Source organism: Carassius auratus, chromosome 2 (genome assembly GCF_003368295.1).
Source record: "Carassius auratus strain Wakin chromosome 2, ASM336829v1, whole genome shotgun sequence".
Taxonomy (NCBI): Eukaryota; Metazoa; Chordata; class Actinopteri; order Cypriniformes; family Cyprinidae; genus Carassius; species Carassius auratus.
Window position 1 is genome coordinate 28,581,680 of NC_039244.1, and position 25,343 is coordinate 28,607,022.

The 25,343-nt window shown below is 38.9% G+C and overlaps 3 protein-coding genes across 5 annotated transcripts; 1 reads left to right on the forward strand and 2 right to left on the reverse strand.

The window, feature by feature from the left end:
- Positions 1-848: 848 nt before the first annotated feature.
- Positions 849-2,895, reverse strand: LOC113039547 (gastrula zinc finger protein XlCGF8.2DB). The gene is made up of 2 exons (XM_026197452.1): positions 2,599-2,895; positions 849-2,385 (listed from the first exon to the last, which is right to left on the reverse strand). The coding sequence occupies exons 1-2, from the start codon at positions 2,681-2,683 to the stop codon at positions 1,505-1,507; spliced, it is 966 nt and encodes a 321-aa protein (XP_026053237.1). The 5' UTR covers positions 2,684-2,895; the 3' UTR covers positions 849-1,504.
- Positions 2,896-6,157: 3,262 nt separating this feature from the next.
- Positions 6,158-15,537, reverse strand: LOC113039554 (receptor-interacting serine/threonine-protein kinase 1-like). Of its 3 annotated transcripts, none has more exons than XM_026197465.1 (11): positions 15,446-15,537; positions 14,870-15,072; positions 14,223-14,379; positions 13,157-13,294; positions 12,636-12,867; positions 11,761-11,910; positions 11,414-11,490; positions 10,821-10,893; positions 9,093-9,638; positions 8,032-8,181; positions 7,165-7,463 (listed from the first exon to the last, which is right to left on the reverse strand). In XM_026197465.1, the coding sequence occupies exons 2-11, from the start codon at positions 15,025-15,027 to the stop codon at positions 7,165-7,167; spliced, it is 1,980 nt and encodes a 659-aa protein (XP_026053250.1). In that variant the 5' UTR covers positions 15,028-15,072; positions 15,446-15,537. The 3 variants fall into 3 exon arrangements, with proteins under 3 accessions (XP_026053265.1, XP_026053250.1, XP_026053257.1); XM_026197472.1 differs by having other exon boundaries at positions 14,870-15,055; positions 15,446-15,530; XM_026197480.1 differs by lacking the exon at positions 15,446-15,537 and having other exon boundaries at positions 6,158-7,463; positions 14,870-15,027.
- A 633-nt stretch (positions 15,538-16,170) lies between these two features.
- dusp22b (dual specificity phosphatase 22b) lies at positions 16,171-25,105 on the forward strand. Its single transcript, XM_026197499.1, has 7 exons — positions 16,171-16,307; positions 17,169-17,202; positions 17,293-17,375; positions 18,589-18,638; positions 23,890-23,964; positions 24,473-24,644; positions 24,767-25,105. The coding sequence occupies exons 1-7, from the start codon at positions 16,287-16,289 to the stop codon at positions 24,890-24,892; spliced, it is 561 nt and encodes a 186-aa protein (XP_026053284.1). The 5' UTR covers positions 16,171-16,286; the 3' UTR covers positions 24,893-25,105.
- Positions 25,106-25,343: the final 238 nt, after the last annotated feature.

The window sequence follows — 25,343 nt, forward strand, 5'->3', positions numbered from 1 at the left end:
TGTGTGTGTAGCCTCAGGCCATAATTGTTATAACACACACCGAGTTTGGTTTGAATTTGCTAAAGCTTTGCAGAGATATACCCTGCATTACATTCAGAAGGGCTCTTTGATCCCTTCAAGGGTTAATCCTCCGGAGTGAGAGCTTCGAAGGGTTGAAGGGTGTAGGGGAACAAACAAGTGCCCTTCTTTGTCATCATCACGTGCTCACACGGAGATGCCATCATCATGCAAAGGATCTGCACAAAGGATCATGGGAGCCTGAAGTGTCCATCAGTTATACCCTTCGAAGGGGCCAGTTTTGAGCCTGTAGTTTTGGAACGACCCTTCAATATGGCAGCTTCATTGAATTTGTTTGCGTGTTATTCAAGAATGGTTTGACTTGTCAACTTGCATTCCATATCTTTTTGTCAGCAAAGTCTAAAGATGATCTGAGCCAATTTTGGTGGAAATCAGATAAACCATCTAGGACGAGTTCAAAAATAATTCAAATTTTTTTTAAATCTCGACCTGTAGCAATTTTAGTTTTGGAATCAAGGAAAAAGATAATTTTGTTTCTAAACTCTATGGTTCAAAAGTAATTGGCATAAACATGAGTGCAAATTTGAACGGTTGGTGGCGCTAGAGCGTTTGAGTTAGAGACACCAAACTTGCTATGGTTAATGTTGAGTTATGGCTAAAGATGTGTGCCAAATTTCACAACTTTCCTGCAAGAGATTCTTGGACTGCCATGGACACTCAACAGAGGAAGAAGAAAACACACAGACACATTAGGTACCTACAATCAAATAAATTGCACACTAATGTTTAAACAAAAGATTGATTTTATTAAAACCCCTCTTTCCCTGTCAGCTGCTTTTTTTTTTTTACCATCACCTTTATTATTATTTTTTAAGTTGCCAGCCAACGCCAACATTTTCAATAATTTTCACAAAAAATGTATGGCCTCCAGAATATTTTGTTGAATCAATATCTGAACATTCAACACTTCAAATAAGCTACAATAACAAATAAGCTTTTATTCAAGCTTCATGCATTCTTTTTTATCAACACTTAGATGTAGGTAAGTTTCATAAAAATTTAACATTTTGATCAAAAAGCTGAGAAAGTCATGTTTTTGTCAAAAACTACATCCAGATGGGATTCAGACGCTGATCAAGACAGATCGATGTCCTCCATCAACACCCCAAAGCCCCAGTCCTAAACCAGTTCCTGCGTCAACATTTCATTCGTTAGTGTTTGATGATTGTATTTATTTTATAAGTTGTAAAAACAATAGTTTTTACATTTTAGGGAATGTCTGTTACTAATATAATCAATTTTATATCAATGCTAGTCCACAATCCAACATGAATAAAAAACATCCCTTTAAACATTGTGGTATCGCACAACCATACAAGTTTACTAAACTAATATTGTGACCTCTTTTAAGCGTTCTATGCAGAATTTGCATCAAATTACTGTTTATTTGGAGACAATATATATATATTTTTTACACCATTTACATTTATTTTGGCTTCTTCTGACAGTTCCTTTTTTTATGAGCCAACAGAAAAATTGAAGTGTTGAAACTCATCCCACATGAAGCGCATCTGTACAGTTCTTGTGTTTGTGAGGAATCCTCGTCTGTGTGGATCTGTTGCTGCTGTTTCAAGCGGCTCGCTCTCACACAGCCATTTACACCTGCATGCATTTTCTGGTGTGACTTCAGATTGCAGAGCCATTTAAAATCCTTTCCACACAAAGAACACTCATAAGTTCTCTCGTCAGCGTGGCTTTTCATGTGCATCTCTAAGTGAGACTGCAAAATAAACTTTTTACTACAGTGATCGCAGTTAAACAGGCGTCCTCCAGGGTGAATGCGCAGATGGTTGAAGAAGTTGATCTTGTCTGCAAACGTCTTGCCACACTCCGAACACTGCAGGACGTCTCCACAGTAAAGTTGCAAATGCCTTTTCAGCTGTTTGTGTTGAGCGAAACTCTTTCCACACTGGAGACAGGTGTAAGGCGTCTCTCCCGTGTGAAGGCGTATGTGACACCGCAGATTTCCTCTGTGTGAGAAACTCTTCCCACACTGAGGGCAGGTGAACGGTCGCTCTCCGGTGTGCGTTCTCATGTGGATACGAAGGTGTCCTTGTCTCTGGAAACTTTTCCCGCACTGCTGGCAGCTAAGTGAGATCTCTCCTGTATGGATTCTGTTGTGGCTATGAAAGTGTCTTTCCCACGAGAAACTCTTTCCACATTGATGACAAGAGAAAGAACTCTTAGATCTTGTTTTCTGAGTTCCTCTTTCCGAGCAATTCTTTTCTGTCTCTGAGCAACTAAGGGATTTTTCTCCTCTTGTGAAATCATGGTCTTCTTGGCTTTCCTCTTTCGGCGGCATCGGGTCTAAAATCAACAAAATAAATGTTCAAAAAGAATGGGAAAAAAAAACTGGGAATCATTTTTAATGCCACAAAGCATCAGCCATTAAATAACTTAAAGCTAATTAAGTAATTCTGATGTCAGTGGTATCAGATAGCTGTTTATATGAGTGTAAAGATTGTCATAAATATAAATTTCTTTATAGAGAGAATCGGTGTAATGAGAATAGAAACCCACCTATTTTCTTCTCCGTATCTTCATCTTTGACTCTCCATGGGTCTGGAATTCTTATTTCTTCACTTTCTTCTTTAACAAACTCCATGTTTACCACATTATGTAATGTTTAGGAGCATGAGAATAAAGAACTGGGGGGAAATAATTAATTAAAAAAGATAAACACAAGGTAAGGTTATGTTGCACTAGTCACAGACAACACTCCACCTTAATCACTGTGGGGTAAAAAAATCGATGTAAATACATTTAATACTGATGGATTTCATTTCACACAGTCGAATCCCAGCACACACTGGCGCAGCATTATGACGTCACACGCCCCAAAATAAAAGTCTTGTTCAAACGCTGTTTCCACATTACATATACGTCACAGGATAATTTTATTTGGTGTAATTAATATTTGTGAACATACGCTACCAAGCGGGATTCCACTCAGCATATTCTAATGCGATTTAAAACGTTAAAAGCAACAGTGGTGCAATGAAAGTAGAATGATTGTACTGCTGTTATGTATAAATGATTAATAAAGCGCATCCACACACAAGTAACAGAAATATTTATAATTCTGCTTTTATTTATTTCAGGTAATTATTCTCATCACGTGACACAGTGATATAGCAGAGATATATGTAACATGATATTATAAACATGGAGCTAATTAGAGAAGAGGGTGAAGGAATAAGTGAATCCAGGCATTAAGGAGCAATCAGGTCTAGCTCCTGTAACAGCACATTCTTCATGAAACTATACTGAGAAAGATGGAGTTTATTAAAGAAGAGAGTGAAGACACAAGTGATCCAGAAGAATCCAAAATAAAGGAGGAGGAGCAACAAACAGGTTTGATTCATCATCAGTAATGACTTCTGTAGATGTCAATCAGGGCTCAGCCAATCAGAATCAAGGAGTGGAACTCTCCGCTTTATAAGATTAATAGTTTCTCTTTTCTTTACAGGAAAAGCTTGCTCAGCTGGAGGAGGAGATGGGAAGTCCGGCACTGAAGCTCGTTCAGGAGGTGGAGGCCCGCTGGAACACCACCTTTCAGATGCTGCACCGTCTGGTGGAGCTCAGAGAGCCTGTGGGGGCAGTTTTAGCCAGTCTGACCGCTGGGACACCCCCACTGAGCCCGGACGAATTTACCTCCGTCAGCCTCTCATTGCTCTCAAAGCGATGGGATTTTTAACTCCTACAAAAGCCAAGGAGGCCATAAAAAGACTCACATCAGAGTGTGCTGCCATGGTAACCACACCATCAGCATCACAGGGGGCTGAACTTGTAACCCCAGGTAATGCAGTTTTTGGTTTTTGAGCTCATTCTGGATTAATAATGTCACTCACTAACAAGGTCTTTGTATACCTGTCAGGTAACAAACTGTGGTGACAGAGTGATGGAGTCCAGAGGAAAGCACAGCGTTACAGCAGACGCTACTGTGGAAGTCCAGCGGTACCTTGCTGAACCAAATATTGGGCAATCGGAGTGTAATATTTATTAATTAGCCTCGTCAGACTCATAACTGTTGTAACAGACAGTGTACTGAAGTCCAAACACTCCATAAGTTGGCTACTATCACATTCACAGTGTTTTCTAGTACAGCGTTTATTAAAAGTAAATATGAACTCTATCGAATCTGTATGTTTGTTCTCTACTGAAACTTATTAAGCTGTAGATGCACAAATACACAGATGAAAATACATTCATAGCAAAGTTCTTCAACAGGGAGGTTTGTTTTTGGACAGTGTTTTTGATTTGCATTAAACCAATAAAAGGAGCTACAGCTCAGATATTGATCAAAGCAATTCAGCAGTTCTGGTTAGTTGTATTAACTTATGAAAAGGTGAAGGAAGATATGAGATGATGAGATGAGATGTGCTTGGTAAAAGAGGACAACCCATACTTTTGTCCTTTGTTCTCCCCAAATCAACTTCCTGTTTGTGGACACGCTTTCTCAGTACGTGTCAATAATCTGATGCATTCAGCACCATGGACAGTGATATTTATTCAGGATTGTAAACATAATTCAGTGCACATTTAGTTTATTATTAATCCAAATAAATGAACATTTTATACGCAATTCAAGTTCATAAATCTTAAATGTGTGTCTATAGAACTGTTTGGTAGGAGCAAAAGTACCAAATTATGTATCAGTGACATTGATGTCTGTTTACTTAACTGTTGTTATTTCCATTTAATACCATTTTTTGTCAAACTGAGCCGTTGAGCAGTGATGTATTGAGAACTACACCGTGCTTTCAGCTGATAGAGAGAATGCATTCATACTCCAGTAATCCACGGACACACGACAAAAGATATCGTCTGAAGTCACTCTTTAAAAAAATATATACACATTATAAATAATTTAATGCCATTGTGTGAATATGTAATCATGTAATCCATAATAAAAACACTAATCTGATTACGATCATAATAAAATGTAATATAATCTAATTATGATGAGTACATGTAATCACTCAGTACCCAGCACTGTGTTCATTTATACCTCGAGGGAACGAGTTCGAGTGGCCATGGTATAATATTTATAATGTCATTTGTAATGTTTGCTTAGTTTTCTGTTGCAAAACTCTTGCAATCAATAAACAGGCATATTTCGTGAACTTCAAAGTTTTTTTTTTTCTTTCCTTTTTCCCAGACTTGTTTAACTAATGAAACTGACTCTGTTAAACTCAGTAATGAACTGCAAATCATTTCCCATTACTTTTTTTTTTCAATCATTCCTGGGTTTTGGAAAGATTGAATGAATGAAAACATACATGCTTTGGTATACATGACACATCAAGGGCATTTCTATAATTATTGGCTCTTCCCATAGACGTAATGGTTTTTCTTCTGTACAAACAGGCATTTTTAGATTTTTTAAACACTTCAGTCTGTATAATTTATAAGCTTTTATCCTCATGGGGACCTAAAAATGTCCCCACAAGGTCAAAATGAAGGGATTACTATCCTTGGCACGTCCTGATTTTGCCAAGTCCGATGTGTTCCTAGGTCAACATATTTTGTTGACCCTGGAAGAACATTTTACTCCAAAAATATATTCTTAACCATATCCCTACACCTAAACCTAACCTTAACCATGAGTAATCCCTAAAATCAGAGGAAATGATAGATGAATGACACTGATGTACAAGCACCGAACACTGATTTTAAGCGTAAACTTCACAAAATCTATAAACTGGTTCTTCAAATCTGATTGGTTAATCACAATGTTGTCCCAGGAACATGTCTCACTTGGTAAAATCAGGTTCTGCACTATCCTTGCGAGGCAAGATATTTGATCCCCCAATATAGTGGATACCAGTACACACACACACACACACACACACACACAAAAGTGCAATATATGCTGTATGTGACTTCTTTTAGGTGTCTAAAAAGTACAACTTTTTCTCTTGCTTTTAACAGTGAGTGTAAAACCAAATGCTGTGTTTGCTGCTTGAAGATCATGGTTTAACTAACAGTGCTGATTTAGGGTTTAGATACTCTCTACTGACCTCTAGCTACAAAGAAGGGCACTTCCTATGTAGAAATACAGACAAATGAAAGATGATTTCATCTCAGAAAAAAATACATTTTAATAAAAAAGTCAGATTTAGATGATGGATAATTGATAAGATGGGTGACGTATGAAAAGACAATCCTGGCTGTTATGCATTGACCATCATTCTGCTGACATGGTTTGTGTCCCTGCAAACCAACACAAAGCTGATCGATGAACCAGCATTGATGAAACACATGGGTACATACAGTAATGTCACAGATGCACCGCTCTGGATTCCTCAAAGAACCTTTAAGTGATCCGTTCTTCAGAGAACCATTACTTTTTTAATCATCTGAAGAACCTTACGTTCAGTATACAGCACTTTTTGTGCAATGGAAAGATTGCATGAAATCCATCCATCGTTACCAATAAAGAAGCTTTAATTTTAAGAAATTAGAGTCAATGCCTAAGTGCATTAAAGCTTTGGTGGCAAATGATGGCCCAACACCATACACTTTATGTTGTTTTTTCTCTTGATTTGTTATTATCATATCTTTCTCATCATCTCATTGATTCACAGCAGAGTTATTCACGCACGGATGTGGCACAGGATTTACGCCAGATGCCTTTCCTGATGCAACCCAGCACTGAGACATACTCATAGAGAGAACATGCAAACTCCTGTCACGGATCTATATACCAGTATTTAATCTGAAAGACATCCCTAAACATAAAAAAATCATTAAGCATCTTACATTCATGAAGACTGGGTCAGAAATATAAAGACTGATTCAACTGAACAGGTTCAGGAAAAAGGCACTTTTTTAAAGAATCTACGATGAACTCAGATCACATGGCAGAAAGATAACTTCTGTGCTATGAATAGTTCACAAAATTGTAATCATTATGACGCAGCATCCAACACCATGAACACAGTCAGAAATACTGTATGTCTTTGAAACGTTTCCCTGTTTGATGAAGGTTGTTAGAGTTGTATAAATGCCCCTTTACCCAATCTGATTCCCTCCAGTGAAGAAGATACTGATGGGATTATGACACAAGCACAAGGTGGTGCTTCAAGGCCCTCCAGCGGCGTCTTGAGACTTCAGCAGCAGCTGCAGGAGGACGTTGGGCTTGATGCAGCCCTCCAGCGCACGGCACAGTTTACCCACGGTGATGCCCAGCAGACCCTCCTTCATCTTCCAGCGCTCCAGCGTCTGGTGCACCTTCTCTGCCAAGCCGTCTCGGTCGTAGTCGTGCTCGATGGTGTCCACATCTATATCTGTCAGCCCCAGTTTCCGAGCCACCTGCTTCCAGTTTCCACCCACGTTCTGACGCACGACCTCCAGGTGGCTCTCAGTGACTGTATACTCCTCTGATCATCACAACACAATCAGACAGAGGAAATCAATCAGGTCCGGCACATATGAAGCAATGAGAGATCACTCATTTGAACAGGATTACTATTAAACAAGGGCTTTGTTGAGGCAAAAAGCATGCATTGGTCAATTTTGGGCTGTTTTCATAATTTGTTGTTTCAAACTAGTGTTTTAGGTGTTGCTTTATTTACACTTCATCTATTTGCATCAGTCACAGTCTCCAGCTGCACGTACATACACCAAACTTTACATTTGTATTCTTATTTTCTGAAGGAAATTGGTATATTAAAGTATATTGCATATACAATTAACATTTTATCCCTAAATATTTGTGATATTTTTTCTGGCGGTTGGCAGAATATTTTGATTAATAGAGTGACAAATAATAGAAATCCAAAATGACGTCCGTGAAGACCTTTTATGTGTCAAAAAAACATAACAAGTTAACTTAACGAAACGAGTTACTTTATTCAGTGTTCAGATTTTGGTTCTGAAAATGTATGCAAATTAGTGAATACTTAATTAGATAGCAGCTCACTAGGTCTGAAACAGAGTGAGTCTTACCGTACTTCAGTAGAAGCTCATTATATCTGGTTCTGCTGATGGATCCAGTGGATAACGAGCTTAAGGGGCTGTTATCAGAGACTCGCAGATTCATGGTGTTGTAACTCCCGATCTGAATCGCACTGGCGTTTGAGATGGCCACAGGCCACCCTAATGGAAAACCAAACAGATCAGGAAAAATGTATATATATATATATATATATTATATATACATTCATTTAACTACCCAAAATCGACCACCCCCATCCCGACCCAAAATAAAACTTTCTTGGATCAGACTTTTGTTAAAGGTATAGTAGATGATTTCAGAGAGGCTAGCAATAGCAAGCTGGCTTTGAAAGCATAAGATCCCACTCTTCCTGCAGAATCACTCTCCGAAGCCACGCCTCTTCTGAAACACGCGCAAAGATGAAACTAACTAGTGACACGATAACAGACGGCATCAACACTGGCAGATTAGCTCATGTCTCTTTTCCCGATGAGGAAACATTGTATCAAAAAGCACACAGCGTAATGAACGTAATCCTCCGACCAAGGACCGAACATTTTATGGTCCTACACCTTCCACAGACGATATAAACACATTAAGCGCACTTAACTTAAGTGATCGCTATCGAGATGTGAACAGACTTTCAACCAGCATAACAAAATTTTTTTCTGAACCAAATCATCTACCCTGCCTTTAACTGAAACTAAAACCATAAAAAACATCAAACAGATCCATTTATGAAAACAGCTCTTATTGGGGGATTTAAACTCTTGAAATCTGGCAACCGCCAACATGGAAGCTTGTAGAGGTCTGTTACCAGTGCAAGATTAAAATTGACATGAAATGTTTTCAGGATAAATAACCAACAAGCAAATATTACAGATGACTATGCTTCATAAAATTGTGCCCTTTCTGGACAGAACCAACACTAATCTGACTTGGGGTGAGTGAATAATGACAATATAGCCTTTTAGAGCTGCTGATATTTCCTATTTATCCCTGTGAAGCTGCTTTGACACAATCAGTATTGTATGAAGTGCAAGAGAAATTATTTGTTAGTTGTGAACTGTACCTGAGTCAGATGGAGGACACACGACGGGCGAGAAACGCAGGCCAGGCTGAGAATCCAGCATGAAAGATTCGGCTGCAGGAGATGCACTATCTGGACAGGACTTGATTCGATTGTACAGCGGATGATGAGGGAGTCGCTCAGAATACGGCACGGAGAGCTGACTCGCTAATTCTGGCCTGTGCAAGCCCTCAAAAGAGCCTGCAGGTCTGGGATGGAGCTCTTCCTCTGGGTTTGGATGAGTGGAGGGTTTAGTCCAAGACTTGACAGAAGAAGCCTCTCCGGTCCACCTGCTGCTAGCCGGCTGCTGCGGGAGCGGGTTATAAACGCTGCCGTCCGGCTGATCCACTATACGACTGCCGAACTTGTGGTAGTTGTACTCTTGTGCCAGTTTGAGCTCTAGATTGGGAGGACTGGGAGGCGCGGCGTCTATCTCCAGCAGAGACTCCTCAGGGGTCCTGAAGCTGAGGTCTTCAATGCTGGCCTCCACCGGACCGATGTCTGAGCTCCTCAAGGGCCCTGGAGAGTCTCTGGAACACAGCGAAGGATCTGCACACACAAGAACAACAATCAGCGCTGCATTTACAAGCACCTGATCCCAGGTAACAAAGTTGGGTTATACAAATGTTGTGGAACCATTGTTTTTAAACGTTTCTAAAAACGTTGAAACGCAATTACAATGCTATTTAAAGGTTACAAATATGTTTCTTACAGCACTGTGCTAACTTTATTTTAATCCCAAAATATAATGTTATTTGAACATTTATTTTCACTGCTCTACGAATGTTAAAGTGTGTCGTTTTCTTGCTGTGATCAGAACATTATTTACAGGTTACACAAACATTTCTTAGAATGTTACAAGTAACATCATAATCACCAGAATGACAAGTTATGTCAATGTTATGAGAACGCGTCTCAAATATGAATACATTTATAATAACATTATATAAACATTACCTTAAGAATGCTTTGTCCTAATATTTATATAACTTTTAAAAAAGCATTAGTGAAAGTTGTGAGAATGTTTCCTTTTAGCTGGGATAACATTTTTACTGATTAGGAAACAACTTATTTTAGATCACTCCGTTATCACTCTTAGAAATCCATGGTCACATGATCAAATTTTATTATTGCATTCAGAAATGGACCCTTAATAACCGTTTAACTATTATTGTGCAGCCCTAACCTTTATAACACCATACTTTGTGTTTTATTACCTTGGCATTAAATTACAGAAAGCTTGTCTTTCTAATACACCAGTGACAGCTACTGACAGCAAATTCAACATCTTTCACTCTTCTCACTCTCCATATGGTTAAAAAGTCCTAAAAACACATTTTTGTCTTTTGATATTGGACAAATGGGTACACAAAAATTATATTTGTTGCACTTTCTGTTCAGCACTATAGAAGTTTATCTAATTACTACGACAAACGCTTTGTAAAAACTTTGTGAAATACATGCATATTAATTACCATTACTACACAATCAATTATTTCAATATAATGGTATTCAGAATAGAAAAAGAAGGACAAATGTAAGTATAAAACAAACATGAATTAAAGTGGCATTCATTATAAACAACATATATATATATATCTAAAGTGAAACTGTAACAGATGGTAAATGCTTTAGATATTGTAGAAAATACGGCATATACTTGATGTACAAGTGGTCTGATGTCACAATGATAATTAATAGGAACGGCTGCTGGTGAATACTTCAGCATACCTTCAGGAGCGAGTGAGTCTGTTGTGAGGGACTTCAGCTTTTCTACCATCTCCTCTGGGCCCTCATACGATCTCTGTGCAAAACAACACTAGCATCACGGTCTTATACTTCACTTACAGACTTCCTGACTGCATCTCTTACATTAGAGAGTGTGTCAAACACAGATAATCTCCAGGTTAAACAACGGCTGTCTGTGCATGTGTGTGTGTGTGAAAGCGAATAAAGCTTAAATTGTGATAATCATGACACTTCAGAAGAAATCATGTTTGCAGGTTGAGTAAAGGAACACATAAAGTGTCACGATAATGATGATTATTTAAGATTGAATAATGCACATACTCCAGAAATTATCTATTCAAAAAGAACTAGAATGCAATTAAATCATAAACGTGAAAATTGAAATATCGCATGTAATAGAATATGATAGTAGACTATTCAAATGGTCCATATTGTGTTATGCACCATAATCAGATCAAATTATATTAATCAATTAAGCGTAATTAATGTAATCCAATAAAAGCAGCAATATATTAAATACCTGTGATGAATGATGTGTTAAACAAATCAATATATTCTGATGTCCAAACACTCACCATTAGACTTTCCAAATCCGCTTTTACATTTGCTTCCAGCTTCTCCTGGTAAAAACTCACAAAGTTTTCATGGCTATCTGTAAAAAAAGAAACATAAGACTAATTAGATAAAATGAGTCCAATGAGATTGTGATCAAGGCCCAAAATCAATAGACAGATGTCAAGTGAGAGGAAACACTGCAGAGTTAAGAACAATCAGTTTTCACCTGTTAATTGATTAGAAATACCAAATCAAATGACATTTGAATCCTGTGTGTGAGTATAATAATGAGTGCTGTGTCTAGGATTCGGTTCCATTCAGAATCAGACTCAATGAATGTTAAACCCGTCTGGCTTTAGGCTTGTACCTTTAAATGTGGGCCGGTCCCGAGGGTCTTCCTTCCAGCAGGTCTTCATGAGCTCTGTGATGTCTTGAGGAGTCTCTCGAGGGATCAGCGCTTCGTCGGGACGCTCGCCCTGACACACACAGTGACAGATCTGATCTTCACTCCTGGCATCTGAAGAAACACCACAAATATATTCACACTTTCTGAGTACTCAGTCTTCGCCTTGAGTTTGTTACATTGCAAATATGAAACAGATGTTTAACTGATCAGATGCATCTGAAATGGTCATGATGAACTATATCAGTGCAAGAGGCTTTAACTGAAGATAGCTGAAAAAACATGGTTGCCGGGTTTAAAGATTAAAGGGATAGTTCACCGAAAAAAAAAAAAAAATGTCATAATTTACTCATGTATGCGTTTCTTTCTTCTCTTTGAATTTTCATTTTTGTGTGAACTATCCCTTTAATGAATCCACTGGACAGAAAACGGGTTGATTTCAGAGAAATGCTCTGATTGGGGGATTACAAATCTTGATATCTGGCAACCGCCGTCAAAACTTGTGGAGGTTATGCATGAAACCACAAATGGCAAATTAAAATGACACATTTTTAGGACAAATAACCAGCAGGCAAATATTGCATAATTATGTTTAATGAAAAGAGAGAAGCACTATTAAAATATGATCCATCGTTCAGCTCTTTAAAAATGTGTCATATAATTTTCGTTGAGAAAGAGGAACTGGGCTGTGCAAACTGACCGGAATAGTGAAAATGAATTTAAATCATATTTAATTCTGTTCCTCACGAATGCTCTAAACAACAGAATACATCACATGACTTTTACACCCTTCTAAGAGATTGCTAGTACACGGTCCAGCGGATGTGAAGCAGACTCACTCTCGTAGGGTTCACGGCCGGTGAGGATGACCCACACCACGATGGCGAAGCTGTAGATGTCAGATTTCTCGGTGGAGCGTGTGTTGATGCTCTTCAGGTGCTCAGGAGCCATGTAGCACAGCGTCCCTGCGGCGCGAGCACACGACTTCTTGCCCAGACGACTCTGTCTGCGAGACTCCTCTCTCGTCAGCTTGCTCCACACCTGAGACGTGGCCAGACCCAGATCAGCGATCTGAAGCAGAGCATGGAAACACTGGTCACTGTCAGCAGATTAGAGCTGTGCAATAACAGATATAACCCCACAGTGTTCAGTTCTTTAGTATGCAGAAAATAACTTTAACAATAAATGTTACAATTGTATCTTCAGGTAGACATTCATTCCCTTCTCTCTAGAAATCATTTTAAAAAGATGCCTTATTTGCCTCTAAATCTCTTATGACTAATTATTTTCAATAATGTGAATATTTAACGTTTTTTTAAAAAGACATGTTCTGTGGGGGATTTATAGATAAACTTTATACTTTGATGTGGAAGTCCTTGTCCACCAGGATGTTCTCTGGTTTGAGATCTTTGTGGATGACTTGGTTCTCCGTGAGATAAACCATTCCCTCCAGGATCTCCAGAATGATCCTTCCTTTCACAGATATTGGGACAGGCACCTGGACACCGAACATGAGGAAACTATTGAAGACGTCAAAAAGTGGCACATCTTTCACTTTGAATGAGGTGTTTATTGCATGCACTGTCTGTGTTTACATGATTCTCTAAATGAATTGTGCAAATCGGGGAAATGGAGCAAACAGTGTTTGTATTCTAGAGCATGCAAGGGCAGGTGGATTGTGAATACAGGGATAGAAATGATGAAGCATTCACCTGAGAGAGTGCAAGCATTTTGCACATTTAAGACCCATGACCTGAAACTGCATTTACATCAAGATACCAACCCTGCCACAGATGCTGGTGTCCTTTAAACAGAGTTTACTGTAGACAAGCACGTTCATGTTTATGAACAATTAACCATTTTTGCATTTTTTATTTTATTTTTAATTTTTATGTGTGTTAATGCAAACAGCATAGATGGACAAAAATGCTGCAATAATAAAAAAAAAACATTTAAGCATCAAATCAAGCCTGTTAATAGGCTTTCATTCTGTTGGCTTCAAATGAATCATTACTTGTATAATATAAATGTGCATACTGAAAAAATTTACTTTTTTTTATTTGACTCTGCACTAAAATAAATGACGCACCAAAGTGAATTATGTAGCTATTCACTGACATACAAGACGGTAATAATCCAAAACAAAACTAAAAACTAAATCTGCTAAACATTTAGTGCATGGAAAATAACTGAGGTTTGTGTTTTCTGTTTCATAAATAGCAACAGTGGCATTATGTAAACAAACGTAAACATTTAAAGGGCTGACATCCTGAAAATTGATGTTTTGTTAGTTATGATCAGTACTGAAAACATAGAAAGTCAAATTGGAAAAACATAGTAAAGTATAATATTTTAACAGCTAAGGCTAATAATGTTTTGGTACATTCAGTGTATTTTTGGACAGATAAATGTGTGTGTGCTGTTACCGTCTCCAGCATGGTGAGCAGGTTTCCTTTAGGAATGAGCTCCATCACTAAAGAGTAGTCTCCGTCCTCCAGAATCACCCCCAGCAGCTTGACCACTCTCTGATGACTTAACCTGCTCATCAGACTGCCTTCGTCCAGGAGAGACTGCTTCTGACGCCTGACACACACACACACACACACACACATCAAACTCAGGCAGTGCCCACAACATCTGAGCATCTCAAGCTGCACACACACACATGTGGTTTCTGGGGAATCTCCAAAGGTGTAATGGTTTTTATGCTGTAGAAACTATATTCTGTGGTCCTTCACCAACCCTACCCCTAACCCTAACCCTCACAGGAAACTGTGCATTTTTACTTTCTCAAAAAAAAAAAAAAAAACTAATTTTGTATGATTTATAAGTGTTTTGAAATACAGGGACACTGAAAATGTCCTCATAAATCACCTCCTGATTGTAATTCCTATGTCATAACCATGTCATAACCAAATTTGTGTCCTCATCAACCACACACACACACACACACACACACACACTCTCTCTCTCTCTCTCTCTCTCTCTCTCGAACACACACACACACACTCACACACACACACTCTCTCTCTCTCTCTCTCTCGAACACACACACACACTCACACACACTCACCCGTTGCGCGGGGGTCCGGTGTAGACCGTCTTCAGCACCACCTGGCCCAGGGTTTTGTGGTAACACAGGTACACTTCCCCAAAGCCTCCATAATCCAGAGGCTCTTTCTTGATCAGATCTCTGGACTTCATGAGACTCAGGCTCGCTGCTGTACTCATACTTCCTCTATTCCTGAAGACCACTTCCCTAAGAGCAGCACAAACCTACATCAGACGCAGATCACCAAACATTAAAACACACTCTGTATGGAGGACAGCGGAAGTAACATGGAGAACGTGCTTTCTGAAAAAAGAAAAATGTTTTAAATATTTCCCGACGATCAAAGACGCAGATTTGAATTAAGTGTCAAAAACAAACAGTACTTCAGAGAAACACATTAGAAACCAAAACGAGAAAAGAAAAACGAGATCGCTATTCGAAAGGTTGACATTTCTGCTTTCCCTTTCATTACTCGAGAGAAACAACCAAACTTTTTATTTATTCGTTAGTTGACTTCAGATATTAGATTTCTTCTACTGCCGAAAAACATCTTTAACCCGGATTAGAAACGCAACAGTGTATCAGTGTAACACTTACCTTGTTACATTCCGCCTAGATCCACTTCTCCTTGGCTTCCGGGTATTAGTTTACAAAGTGAAAGTAAGAATCAGCCAGACACACATAATCAACAGCAGAGAACCAGAGCACGTTTAATCTCGTGCTAGCTTATGTAGCTGACTGAGAAATGAACATTTACACGTTGCATTTTAATAAATAAGAAGTAACGGGTTTGTAAAGTTTAAAAATGCTTTCAACGAAAATTTCGAAATTCAATGCTATGAGTAAATAGAAACTGCAAGGGATAATGTATGAATAAATCGGATTTATTTATTTATAAATAAATACATATTTAAAATAAATAAATAAATACATAAAAATGTTTTAAAATAAATATGTTAAATAAATATTTCTAAATGAATAAATAATTGAACATGTATTATATATTTAAATTGGAATTATTTTAGTTTTACTGGGTTGCATGCAGAAACATTTACAAAGCAGCGTTAAAATGGATTGACCGATCATAAAACATGTTATAAATCCTTAAAATGCCCTCTGTCGTATGCAGGTTTATCTTTATTCATTTATTTGTCCATTTAGCAGAAAAGGATCATCGAAGGAATGCAAACCTTTTTGCTTTTTGCAACAGATATTTACTTTAAAACTGTCCTGGATGCTAGAATGAAACACTTTGCTAGTGATTGAATCAGGCCTCCGAAGTATCGCGAGAATATGAAGAGCGTGTCTCGGTAATAGAGTGCACTGCGCCTTTAAGAGAGGCTCGTCACGAGCTCAACACGACGATAACAGCAGCGACTGAACCCTGTCGATGCAAGCCTCGTTTCAAGCGGACTCCTGAAACACTTGTCACTGTGGCATGGGAAACGGAATCAATAAGGTAGATCTCCTTCTGTAGCTCCGAGAGGGAAGACGATCTTGACGTTGGAAGGGTGTTTTTAGGGATGCTGGTTAAGGAGAGTTTCACTGTTGATCGTTTACCAACGCTATTGATTTCAACAATAACGAAACTTAAGCGCCGGCTGGAACACGCTAACTACTAGAAAGGCTTAGCAACTGCATAATAATACCCTAGCAACCACAGAGTAACGCGCTAACAGTTGCTCACATCAACATCACCACATAAAACACCTTAGCAATGTATTTGAGTTTATGTCTTCATCAGGTTTGTAGAAATGTAGCACTGCATCAGTGTCTCATCAATGGATGCTCTGCAGTGAATGGGTGCCGTCAGAATGAGAGTCTGATAAAAACATCACAATAATCCACAGCACTCCAGTCCATCAGTGAACATCTGGAGAAGACAAAACCTGAAACACATCCAGCATTAAGATGATTTTAACTTTTAACTGCGAGTCCTTCACAATGGGAACTTTCTGTATTTTGACACTGATTTCAGAATAACTTTTTAATCCAGAAATTATTCATTTCAAAGGGGGTTGGCAAATGTAACAGAATAAAAGAAGAATCGATAAATAATAGATAATTTGTTGCAGTTGTGTTAATAATATGTAATGATGTAATCCATAAAAAAGTGGCCAAACTTGACATTTCTGAAGAACACAATTCAAGCCTTCGTGATGAAGCTGACTGTTGTCCCAGTGTTTTACAAAAGCATGATGTTACAGCATCAGTTTGAACTGATGTCTGAAACCAGCACACAAACACAGAAAACTGAGTGATGTTACGTTTTTAATTTTGGTTTGGTTGTGCCTGAACAAACCTGCTTGTGTCGTTCCAGGTTCTTCCAGACCTGTACTTGGGCAATTTCAAAGGTAAGAATGAACAAGGCTAGAATCCACAACTCTATTTTAATAAAGTGCATGGTTAGGAAAGATGATAAACGTGTGGATTTGTTCTTCCAGATGCCAGAGACAGGGAGCAACTAGCCAGAAACAACATCACACACATCCTCTCCATCCACGACACCGCGGCGCCCATTCTACAGGTACAGACCTTCATGCACCTTTACAGACTGACGTTAAACTTAACTTCAAAGCCTAACAAAAGACACTTCTACAGTAAAACCATATTGAAAAATTTTCCAGATCTAAAAAATGAAATAATATCAAAACAACAACTCTCTCTGTTTCATTACCTTCTAAACAAAAGGTGAAACTTATGGATCATTTTGCACTGTAATATGAACATGGAGTTTATTTTTAAATCCAGGCTTTTATGAAGTACACTACTCACTCACTGTTTTGCAGGTTTCCCCGTCTACACCGTGACAGACACACAAACACTTTCTGCTCCGGGAACTTTCTCGCTCTATCTAGGGTTCAGCTTCAGTTCTGTGTAGATGAATCAAGCAGCAGTAAAAGTCTTATTAGCATTTTAAGAGGTCTTAAATTTGAGTACCACAGTACATCCTAATGTTAATATTAAACTTCAAAAACATATGATTTAATTCAATAAAAGTCAAAACACAGAGTCGTTTGGATTTTACAGGTTCTCCGTTTCATAGCAGTTATCAGTCAATGAATACTGTGCTTTTATGTCAATAGATTATCGAATTATGACAGTGTTTATGTTGATTATATTTGAATATATTGTAGATGGTTGTAATTGTGCATATTTTGTCTCTCTCATCTGTTTGAATGAGCCGGGATATAGAAGTAGTAAAGCATATACATTTCAATATAAAAGTCCCGGAGTATTTTGGGCTTGTTTATAATTAAATGCCCCACATTATGCATGAAGTCTTTTTTTGGATGTTATTTTTTATAGTCCCCGTCAGAGAGCAAAGACTAAAAACACAATTTAACATGCAATATATAGATATTACAACAATCAGCACAATAATCTTTAAATATTATTGTATCAGCAAAATCCAGCATCGATTGACCTCTAATTCTTATGTACTCATATATTCATTCTATACATTTAGTAGAACACGTCTTGAGTATTTCACACTTGCAATGACACTTTTTTTGCATTTTAATGTGCTGCAGCCAGTTGAATCTAGATCCAATAAAGACCTGAGAGTAAACAATGAAATATAGTGCATTTATGCATGCATTGTTTTGAGTTTACTATGACATTAATAGAGGTCTTGACATGACATGAAACAACAGCTTTACACGCCAGGTCTTTCTTTGTTTAGCATGTGATAGTGAGGTGTATTAAAGCCCATCTCTGTCTTTCCTCTGTTTCTTCAGGAGATGACTTATCTGTGTATCCCAGCAGCAGATTCGCCCACACAAAACCTGTGAGTAGCATGCATTTCTCATGGGCTCGTTCACTAATAGCTCTATATGAACTCTTTTGGCCGCCAGTGGGCAGCGCGAGGCACTGTAGCAACATGAAGATGTAAATGATTTTTATAAACAAACGCTTTATAAGTTCTGCATTCACACGTGCTGTTCCCTCTTGTCTTTTCTTCAGTCTTCACTAACGCTAACGCTGTGATGTTAGTTTTTCATGCCATATCAGACTAGTTACACCCTTGAGCACGCATGCATTCACACACACACACACACACACACTCAAGACCCGCACGTACGCACACTTCCTCTTGTGGCCCTCTTGGTGCAGGAAGGAAGTCGTGAGCTGGGTTCTGCAGTGATGCCTCGGTCTCACTACGCCTTTATTTTTATCCCCCCCCGTTACCATCAGCCCTCTTGTCACCCTTACGAGCCTGCGAAACCCGGCCATGCGTAATGTGAAACTGACCCTCTTTAACCAAACTGGACCAGCCCTGCCCTTCTCATCCTGGTCCTGTCAGAAGGATGGATGTTCTGGAGGAAATGCCGCCGTACCTGCCGTGGTGTTGTTGTCTCTGCATGCTTAAAAGAAACCACAGTCAGATTTCTGGATTTCTTGCCACTATCTGGACAGTTTCAAACCAAAAAAATCTTTATTTTTTCCTTGCAAGGAGAATATGCAGACAGAAAGACAAAATGTTTTATTTTAGTTTTTTTATGGAGGTATTCTCACACACACACACACACACACACACACACACACACACACACACACACACACACACACACACACACACACACACACACAAGCCATTAGGTTTTAGCAGGAAGATGTTAACCCAAGATTGTCAGTGATCAGTAGCACATGTTATTTCCCCAGTTATGGAAAACATGTAAATATCAGGGGATTTTATAATTGGTATTTTAAGACCTAGAAAAGTCCTAGAAATATCTATAGTGAATCTGCACTTTTAAAAATACAGGTACCAAAAGGGGTTTTCGCCGCGACGCCATCGAATAACCATTCTGCCCTTCTTCAAATAACCTTTCAATTCTTAAAAGATCTATTTTTTATTAGTATGAGATAGAGGTCTTCTCAGGTCCTAAAATCTTTAAAAGTCAAGTGAAAGAAAAGAAGAAATGTTCTGCACGAACACACACACACCATAATGAAGCGAGTGGATTCCTGATGGATCTCATATCTGTAAGATGGATTTCTCAGTGCTAGGTTACAAACATTTTTCCCTTTTCTATGTGCACTTCTCAAAAACGCACTTAACACGAACATGACAAGTATGCGCTTAAGTGCTGAAACATAAATCATTTTTCACTCAGTGATGATCACGGTAACCTCATTACATTCTATAACTTCTGGCATAATGTTTTTAACCTGACCAGATGAATAAAGAATCCAGGAGTTATTGAGTCCATTTGGAGAAAGCACATTTGTTTTAAATTCCCCCGAGATCCTTGGCCACTGGTGCTGAACCCAACCCGTGTCTGATGCACTCATCAAAGCTTTGGATCCAAACACCCTCAGAGTTTTGGATCCAAGTGGACCTGCGAAGACTTCTCATTTGAAGAACATTTGATAAACTCAAACGAATGATACCCTACATACAAATGAAAATCTGCAATGTCTTATATATATATATATATATAAATAAAAGAGTTTGGAATTTCTCTTTTAAAAAAGTAAAATTTTTATCCAGTTATTTCTATTATACTAATTGCAGGGGAAATCTATGCAACCTGGGAACAATAGTTTTAGACCATTCCTTACCAGTCTTTATCAGCTTCAACCACTATGACTGTCCTCTAATTGTTTGCACCTGTTTCTTGTTAATCGGTGAATCTTGTGTTTCTCTTGTTCTTTGTCAGAGATGAGGGAGAAAATGATCCAAATGTAGTGTTTTAATAATATTTTAACAAAAGAGCAAACAACTAGGAAACATAACGTCCACAGGAGGACAAACCTGACTAAAAACAAGGAGATCACAAGGACTGTATCTACACACAAAAGGTTATGGGATAGTTTACCTAAAAACAAACATTCAGTCATCATTTACTTACCCCCATGTGGTTCCGACCCATTGTAAAATAACTTCTCAGCGTATGAATCAAGCAACTTATTCCAAGCCTTCCAAAGAGACATAATTACTTCATATAATGAACCGATTTAGTTTAGCTTTTTAAACCGATTTACCTTTATAAACTAAAAAAAAGAGTCTACCAAACAAGAGACCAGACCCATTGCAGTTCAGTTGCTCCAATCATTCAAAGGCCTAGAAATAATAGAAACTTTTAGAAATTTTTTATTTATTTATTTTTTACGAACTGTAGTAATCATTTAGATTATCATAAAAGGGTCATGAACTGCTTCTACATCACTACCCGTTAAGCCCCGCCCACCGAGTCTACATCACTGCCCGTTTAGCCCCGCCCACCGAGTTTATCACTGCCCATTTAGCCCCGCCCACCGAGTCTACGTCACTGCCCGCTTAGCCCCACCCACCGATTCTACAGCACTGCCCGTTTAGCCCCGTCCACAAATTCTGAAAATGTAGCAAAATAAATGTCTACGCATAAACCAAATGATAAAAATGCCCAGAAGACAGCAAGACACTATGCAGTGCTGAGCGTTGTAAAACGAGCATCGCAGTCTTTGTGAGGAACTGTTTTTAATATATAATATACTTATGCTTGGTCTGTTATCACAGATTGTTTGATATGTACTGAGTATTTATGGGTTTTTAACTTAAACCACAGCAGCATCCATCTGTGAGGGATGGAGACTGTCAAACAAACACAACTGTTAGCCAATCACATCAGTGGGCGTTTACTTCTGAGTCTATAATCACGCCTATTCAAACAGAGCGTTCTGATGAGGGGGTCAAGACAGGTCAGAAAATAGCCTGATACCTCTCAATTATGATGTGTTTTTGGTGTAAAAATCTAGATAACATTGCAAGTGGACCTCAGAGAACAGTACAAAATACTAAAAGAAGGCAGTTCATGACCCTTTAATAACAAACTTGCCTAACTTTAATTTTGGGCTTTTGCTAGTAAATAATTATTGCTAATTAATAATTGCATATTCAAGCCAGTGTTTTAATGATGTTTCATACTAGCTCCAGTTGAAAATCTACTGAAATATTTTGAGCACTTCAATACACTCTTGTTTGTATCAGCATCAATCCTAAATACAGTTTTAACAGGAACTGCGAAGGCAGTAAATACTGAAGTTGTAAAAGCTCGAGCGACCGGCTGCTGTGAGTAATCTGCATCTGGAAAACATCATGTACACAGGATGTCTCGTAATTCTCTGTTTACTGCTATGGTTACGACCTTCCTACCGCTGGAGGAACGGCACTGTCAGCGTCATAGTCTGAAGAAAACCCTCCACAGAATCTAGATCAAACTTCAACTGTACTACAGTGGCCCCAAAAGGTTGTTTTTTTCACAATTAACAGGATATTTAACCTAAAAATGGATATTCTGTCATTATTTTTTTCATCCTCATGTCGTTCCTAGCCTGTGTGATGCCGATATTTAGATTATTTTTTTCTCATACAGCAGAAGTTTATTTGGAACACATTGACATTCGCATTAAAAACAAAAACTGTTCAGAAACATCCTAGAAAATATATTTTGGGTGATCGATCCTTTTAAGCCACACTGAATGCCTGAATGTTAATGCAGTAGATAATAAGATATTAAAACTAATAACATTAACTCTAAAATCGATTTGTTGTAAAAACAAAAAATGAGGATTTTTTTTTGTTTTGTTTTATTTAACTAGGATTTTATTATTATTATTATTTCTCATTTAGGGTTATGGACCAGCGTTGTTGTGGGATGTGTGTGTGTGCATGCAAAATATTAATTAAGATTATGATGTTCGCGAGTCAGTTTGACCTCCAGTTCCATGTTTAACGGCTTTTTTTTCCCTTGGCATACATTGTTAGCTTCTCAGCTACTGTCTGAGAGTATTAACATTTAAAGAAATATCCACTGCACTGAAGGCATACATTTTTATCACAATCAAAATCAGAAAGAGTTTTATTGCCAGGTATGTTTATACATAGGAGGAATTTGTTTAGGTGACAGAAACTTCCACAGCACAAGCAGATTACAGTGACGAGATACAGATAGTAAAAATACACAATATATGCTATTTGTGTGTACAGGTATGATATGTACAAAAGCAGGGAAATGTGAATAAGAAGATAAATATTTTTATAAATAGTGTTGTGTATTGAAGTCCACTGTTTTCGAGCTTGTTGAACTATAACTGCACCACACAGCCAGCTCTTTAACCTCTGTAAGAAGACTCATCTCTGTTCTGGATGAGGCCGATGACTGTAGTGTCGTCTGCAAACTTCAGGAGCTTGACAGAGGTTTAGTAGAGGTGCAGCTGTTGGTGTAGAGGGAAAAGAGCAGTGGGGAGAGTACATATCCTTGGGGGGCGCCAGTGTTGGATTTGAATTGGCCAATTCTCACTATAGCCCCTTTCACACTGCACGTCGGACCTGCAATATTTCCGGAACATTGCCGGGTCGCCTTCTGTGTGAAAGCAACCACGTCCCGGGATTGATTACCGAATTGAACCCGGGTCGGGGACCTAGTAACATTGCGGGGTTCGACCCTGGACGAGCGCTGTGTGAACAAAAGCCAGATCTAATTCCGTGTCGAAGTGATGACGCGCGACTCTTTTACCGGCTGTTTTGAAGGAAGATCAACATTCGCGACGAAAACACATGTGCAAACTGTAATGAAGCAGAGATCAGTTAGTTCCTCACTTTCCGCGCTGACGCCGAGATCGTTCGCTTGCTTCAGTGAAAGTGTAACGTGCCTATCGTTGTCGACTCGTAGATTACACTTCACGCGCTGATGTCACGTGTCGTTACGAGATCTTCAAGGGTTGTGTGTGAAAGCACGCACATATCCCGGGTCAACACTGATAGTGTGAAAGTGCCAAATCTAGTGACCCGGGAACAATTGCAGGAACACTTTACCCCTGTATTTGCCAGAATGGCAGTGTGAAAGGGGCTCTAGATAAGCCAACAGAACAACTTCATGACCACAGACATTAAAGCCACAGGTCTGTAGTCATTAAGTCCTGTGATTTTGGGTTTCTTTGGGATGGGGTGATGGTGGAGCATTTGGAGCAGATTTCATTGCAGTATCCTTCACATTGTTTCTCTCTAAAGAATTGCATGAAGTTGACATAATTAGTCTCTTTCCCCTCCACAGAATTCAGCATTTTAAGAAGAGCATTAAATTCATGCACGAGTCCCGACTGAAAGGCGAGGGCTGTCTGGTTCACTGGTAAGTGAAGGGTTTGTACAGTATGTGCTCCAGATATTGAATCAACACCGTAAATTAAACAGGGTTGGGTTTCCATATGATTGCATGCATTTATATATATATATATATGAGTCTACCATAAGAGGAAGCAGAATGTGCACTCAACCCAGATACCAGCCCTAATCGAGCCCAGTGTGACCATGTGAACAGCTGATAACTAGGTGTCAAGGGTGGGTGGGGGGCGGGTATTTTTAAACTTCCCAAAACAACAGTAAACACGAGCCTCTGTTTGTTGAGAGACTATAACACTGCTGTGTTCAGAGCGGTTCATTCTCAAACACATTAGTCTGTAATATTTTCCTGAAATCTCATGCTCTTCCCCTGTGATTTGGAGTTGCACGACTAAGTTAGGAGCTTGTATTGATCACTAACCTACAGTATGAACAATCATGAGCAAACGCCTGTAATTATTCTAAAGGCAAGCGAAAGTGAATCTGCTGAATGTGATCTGTGATCTGATGTTCTCCAGTCTGGCCGGCGTGTCTCGTAGCGTGACGCTGGTGGTGGCGTACGTCATGACCGTCACGACTCTGGGATGGCAGGAGGCTCTGTCTGCGGTGAAAGTGGCCAGACCGTGTGCTTCACCAAACGTGGGCTTCCAGAACCAGCTGCAGGAGTTTGAGAGCAGCCAGCTACAGCAGGTGATTCCTCATCCCTTAATGACTCAATTACAGTAAAGCTGAGCTGCTTCCGTCCAGGAAGAGTTCACCTGGAGCACAATCCAGATTGATTCATTGATTGGTAACTGTGTATTTGTGTTCAGTTCAGAGAGTGGCTGAAGGAGGAGTATAAGGAGAACCCGTTCAGTGATGAGGAGGACGTTCGTGACCTGCTGACACAGATTCCCAGCTCGTCTGCGCCCGAGGACGAGGACTTTGAGTTCAGCTGAGAGCTCGGACAGACCATTCCTGACGTGTCTTTATATCAGTCATCTGGGGTTAGGAAGATAAAAGTGTTTGTAATGGCACAGCACTGTTTATTAACTTATGCACACTTTCTGTAAATAAGACATATTCAAGGTTTTAATGTTTGCTACTGATGCGATGTTAATGGGGTTAATTCACATTTTGTTGTATTATAAAAACTGATTTATACTACTATAGTCTCTGACTTTCTGCTTTTCCTTAAAGAAATAATCAAGATGCGCCCCTTTCCAGCAGTGCGTATTTTGCTTTTAATTTCACGTGCAAATCAGTAAGATCATCTACCTTGACTTGCAAAATGGGACGTGCTTGATATATTCATGTTTAAAAGCTTGAAAGAGCACTTGCGCTGTGAAGAAGATTAAATTCATCATTTAGCTTATAGCTTAATAATGTGCGCCCTTATTCACATAAACT

Excerpts from the sequence above, each read along its gene's own strand:
- LOC113039547 (XM_026197452.1), bottom strand. The coding sequence starts at position 2,683 with ATGGAGTTTGTTAAAGAAGAAAGTGAAGAAATAAGAATTCCAGACCCA. Across the intron at positions 2,386-2,598 it reads AGATACGGAGAAGAAAATAG|ACCCGATGCCGCCGAAAGAG; the intron begins GTGGGTTTCTAT and ends TGTTGATTTTAG.
- LOC113039554 (XM_026197480.1), bottom strand. The coding sequence starts at position 15,027 with ATGAGTACAGCAGCGAGCCTGAGTCTCATGAAGTCCAGAGATCTGATC. Across the intron at positions 11,491-11,760 it reads GGACCGGCCCACATTTAAAG|ATAGCCATGAAAACTTTGTG; the intron begins GTACAAGCCTAA and ends CTTTTTTTACAG. Across the intron at positions 9,639-10,820 it reads AGACTCACTCGCTCCTGAAG|ATCCTTCGCTGTGTTCCAGA; the intron begins GTATGCTGAAGT and ends TTGTGTGTGCAG.
- dusp22b (XM_026197499.1), top strand. The coding sequence starts at position 16,287 with ATGGGAAACGGAATCAATAAG. Across the intron at positions 23,965-24,472 it reads GAGGGCTGTCTGGTTCACTG|TCTGGCCGGCGTGTCTCGTA; the intron begins GTAAGTGAAGGG and ends GATGTTCTCCAG. Across the intron at positions 24,645-24,766 it reads AGAGCAGCCAGCTACAGCAG|TTCAGAGAGTGGCTGAAGGA; the intron begins GTGATTCCTCAT and ends ATTTGTGTTCAG.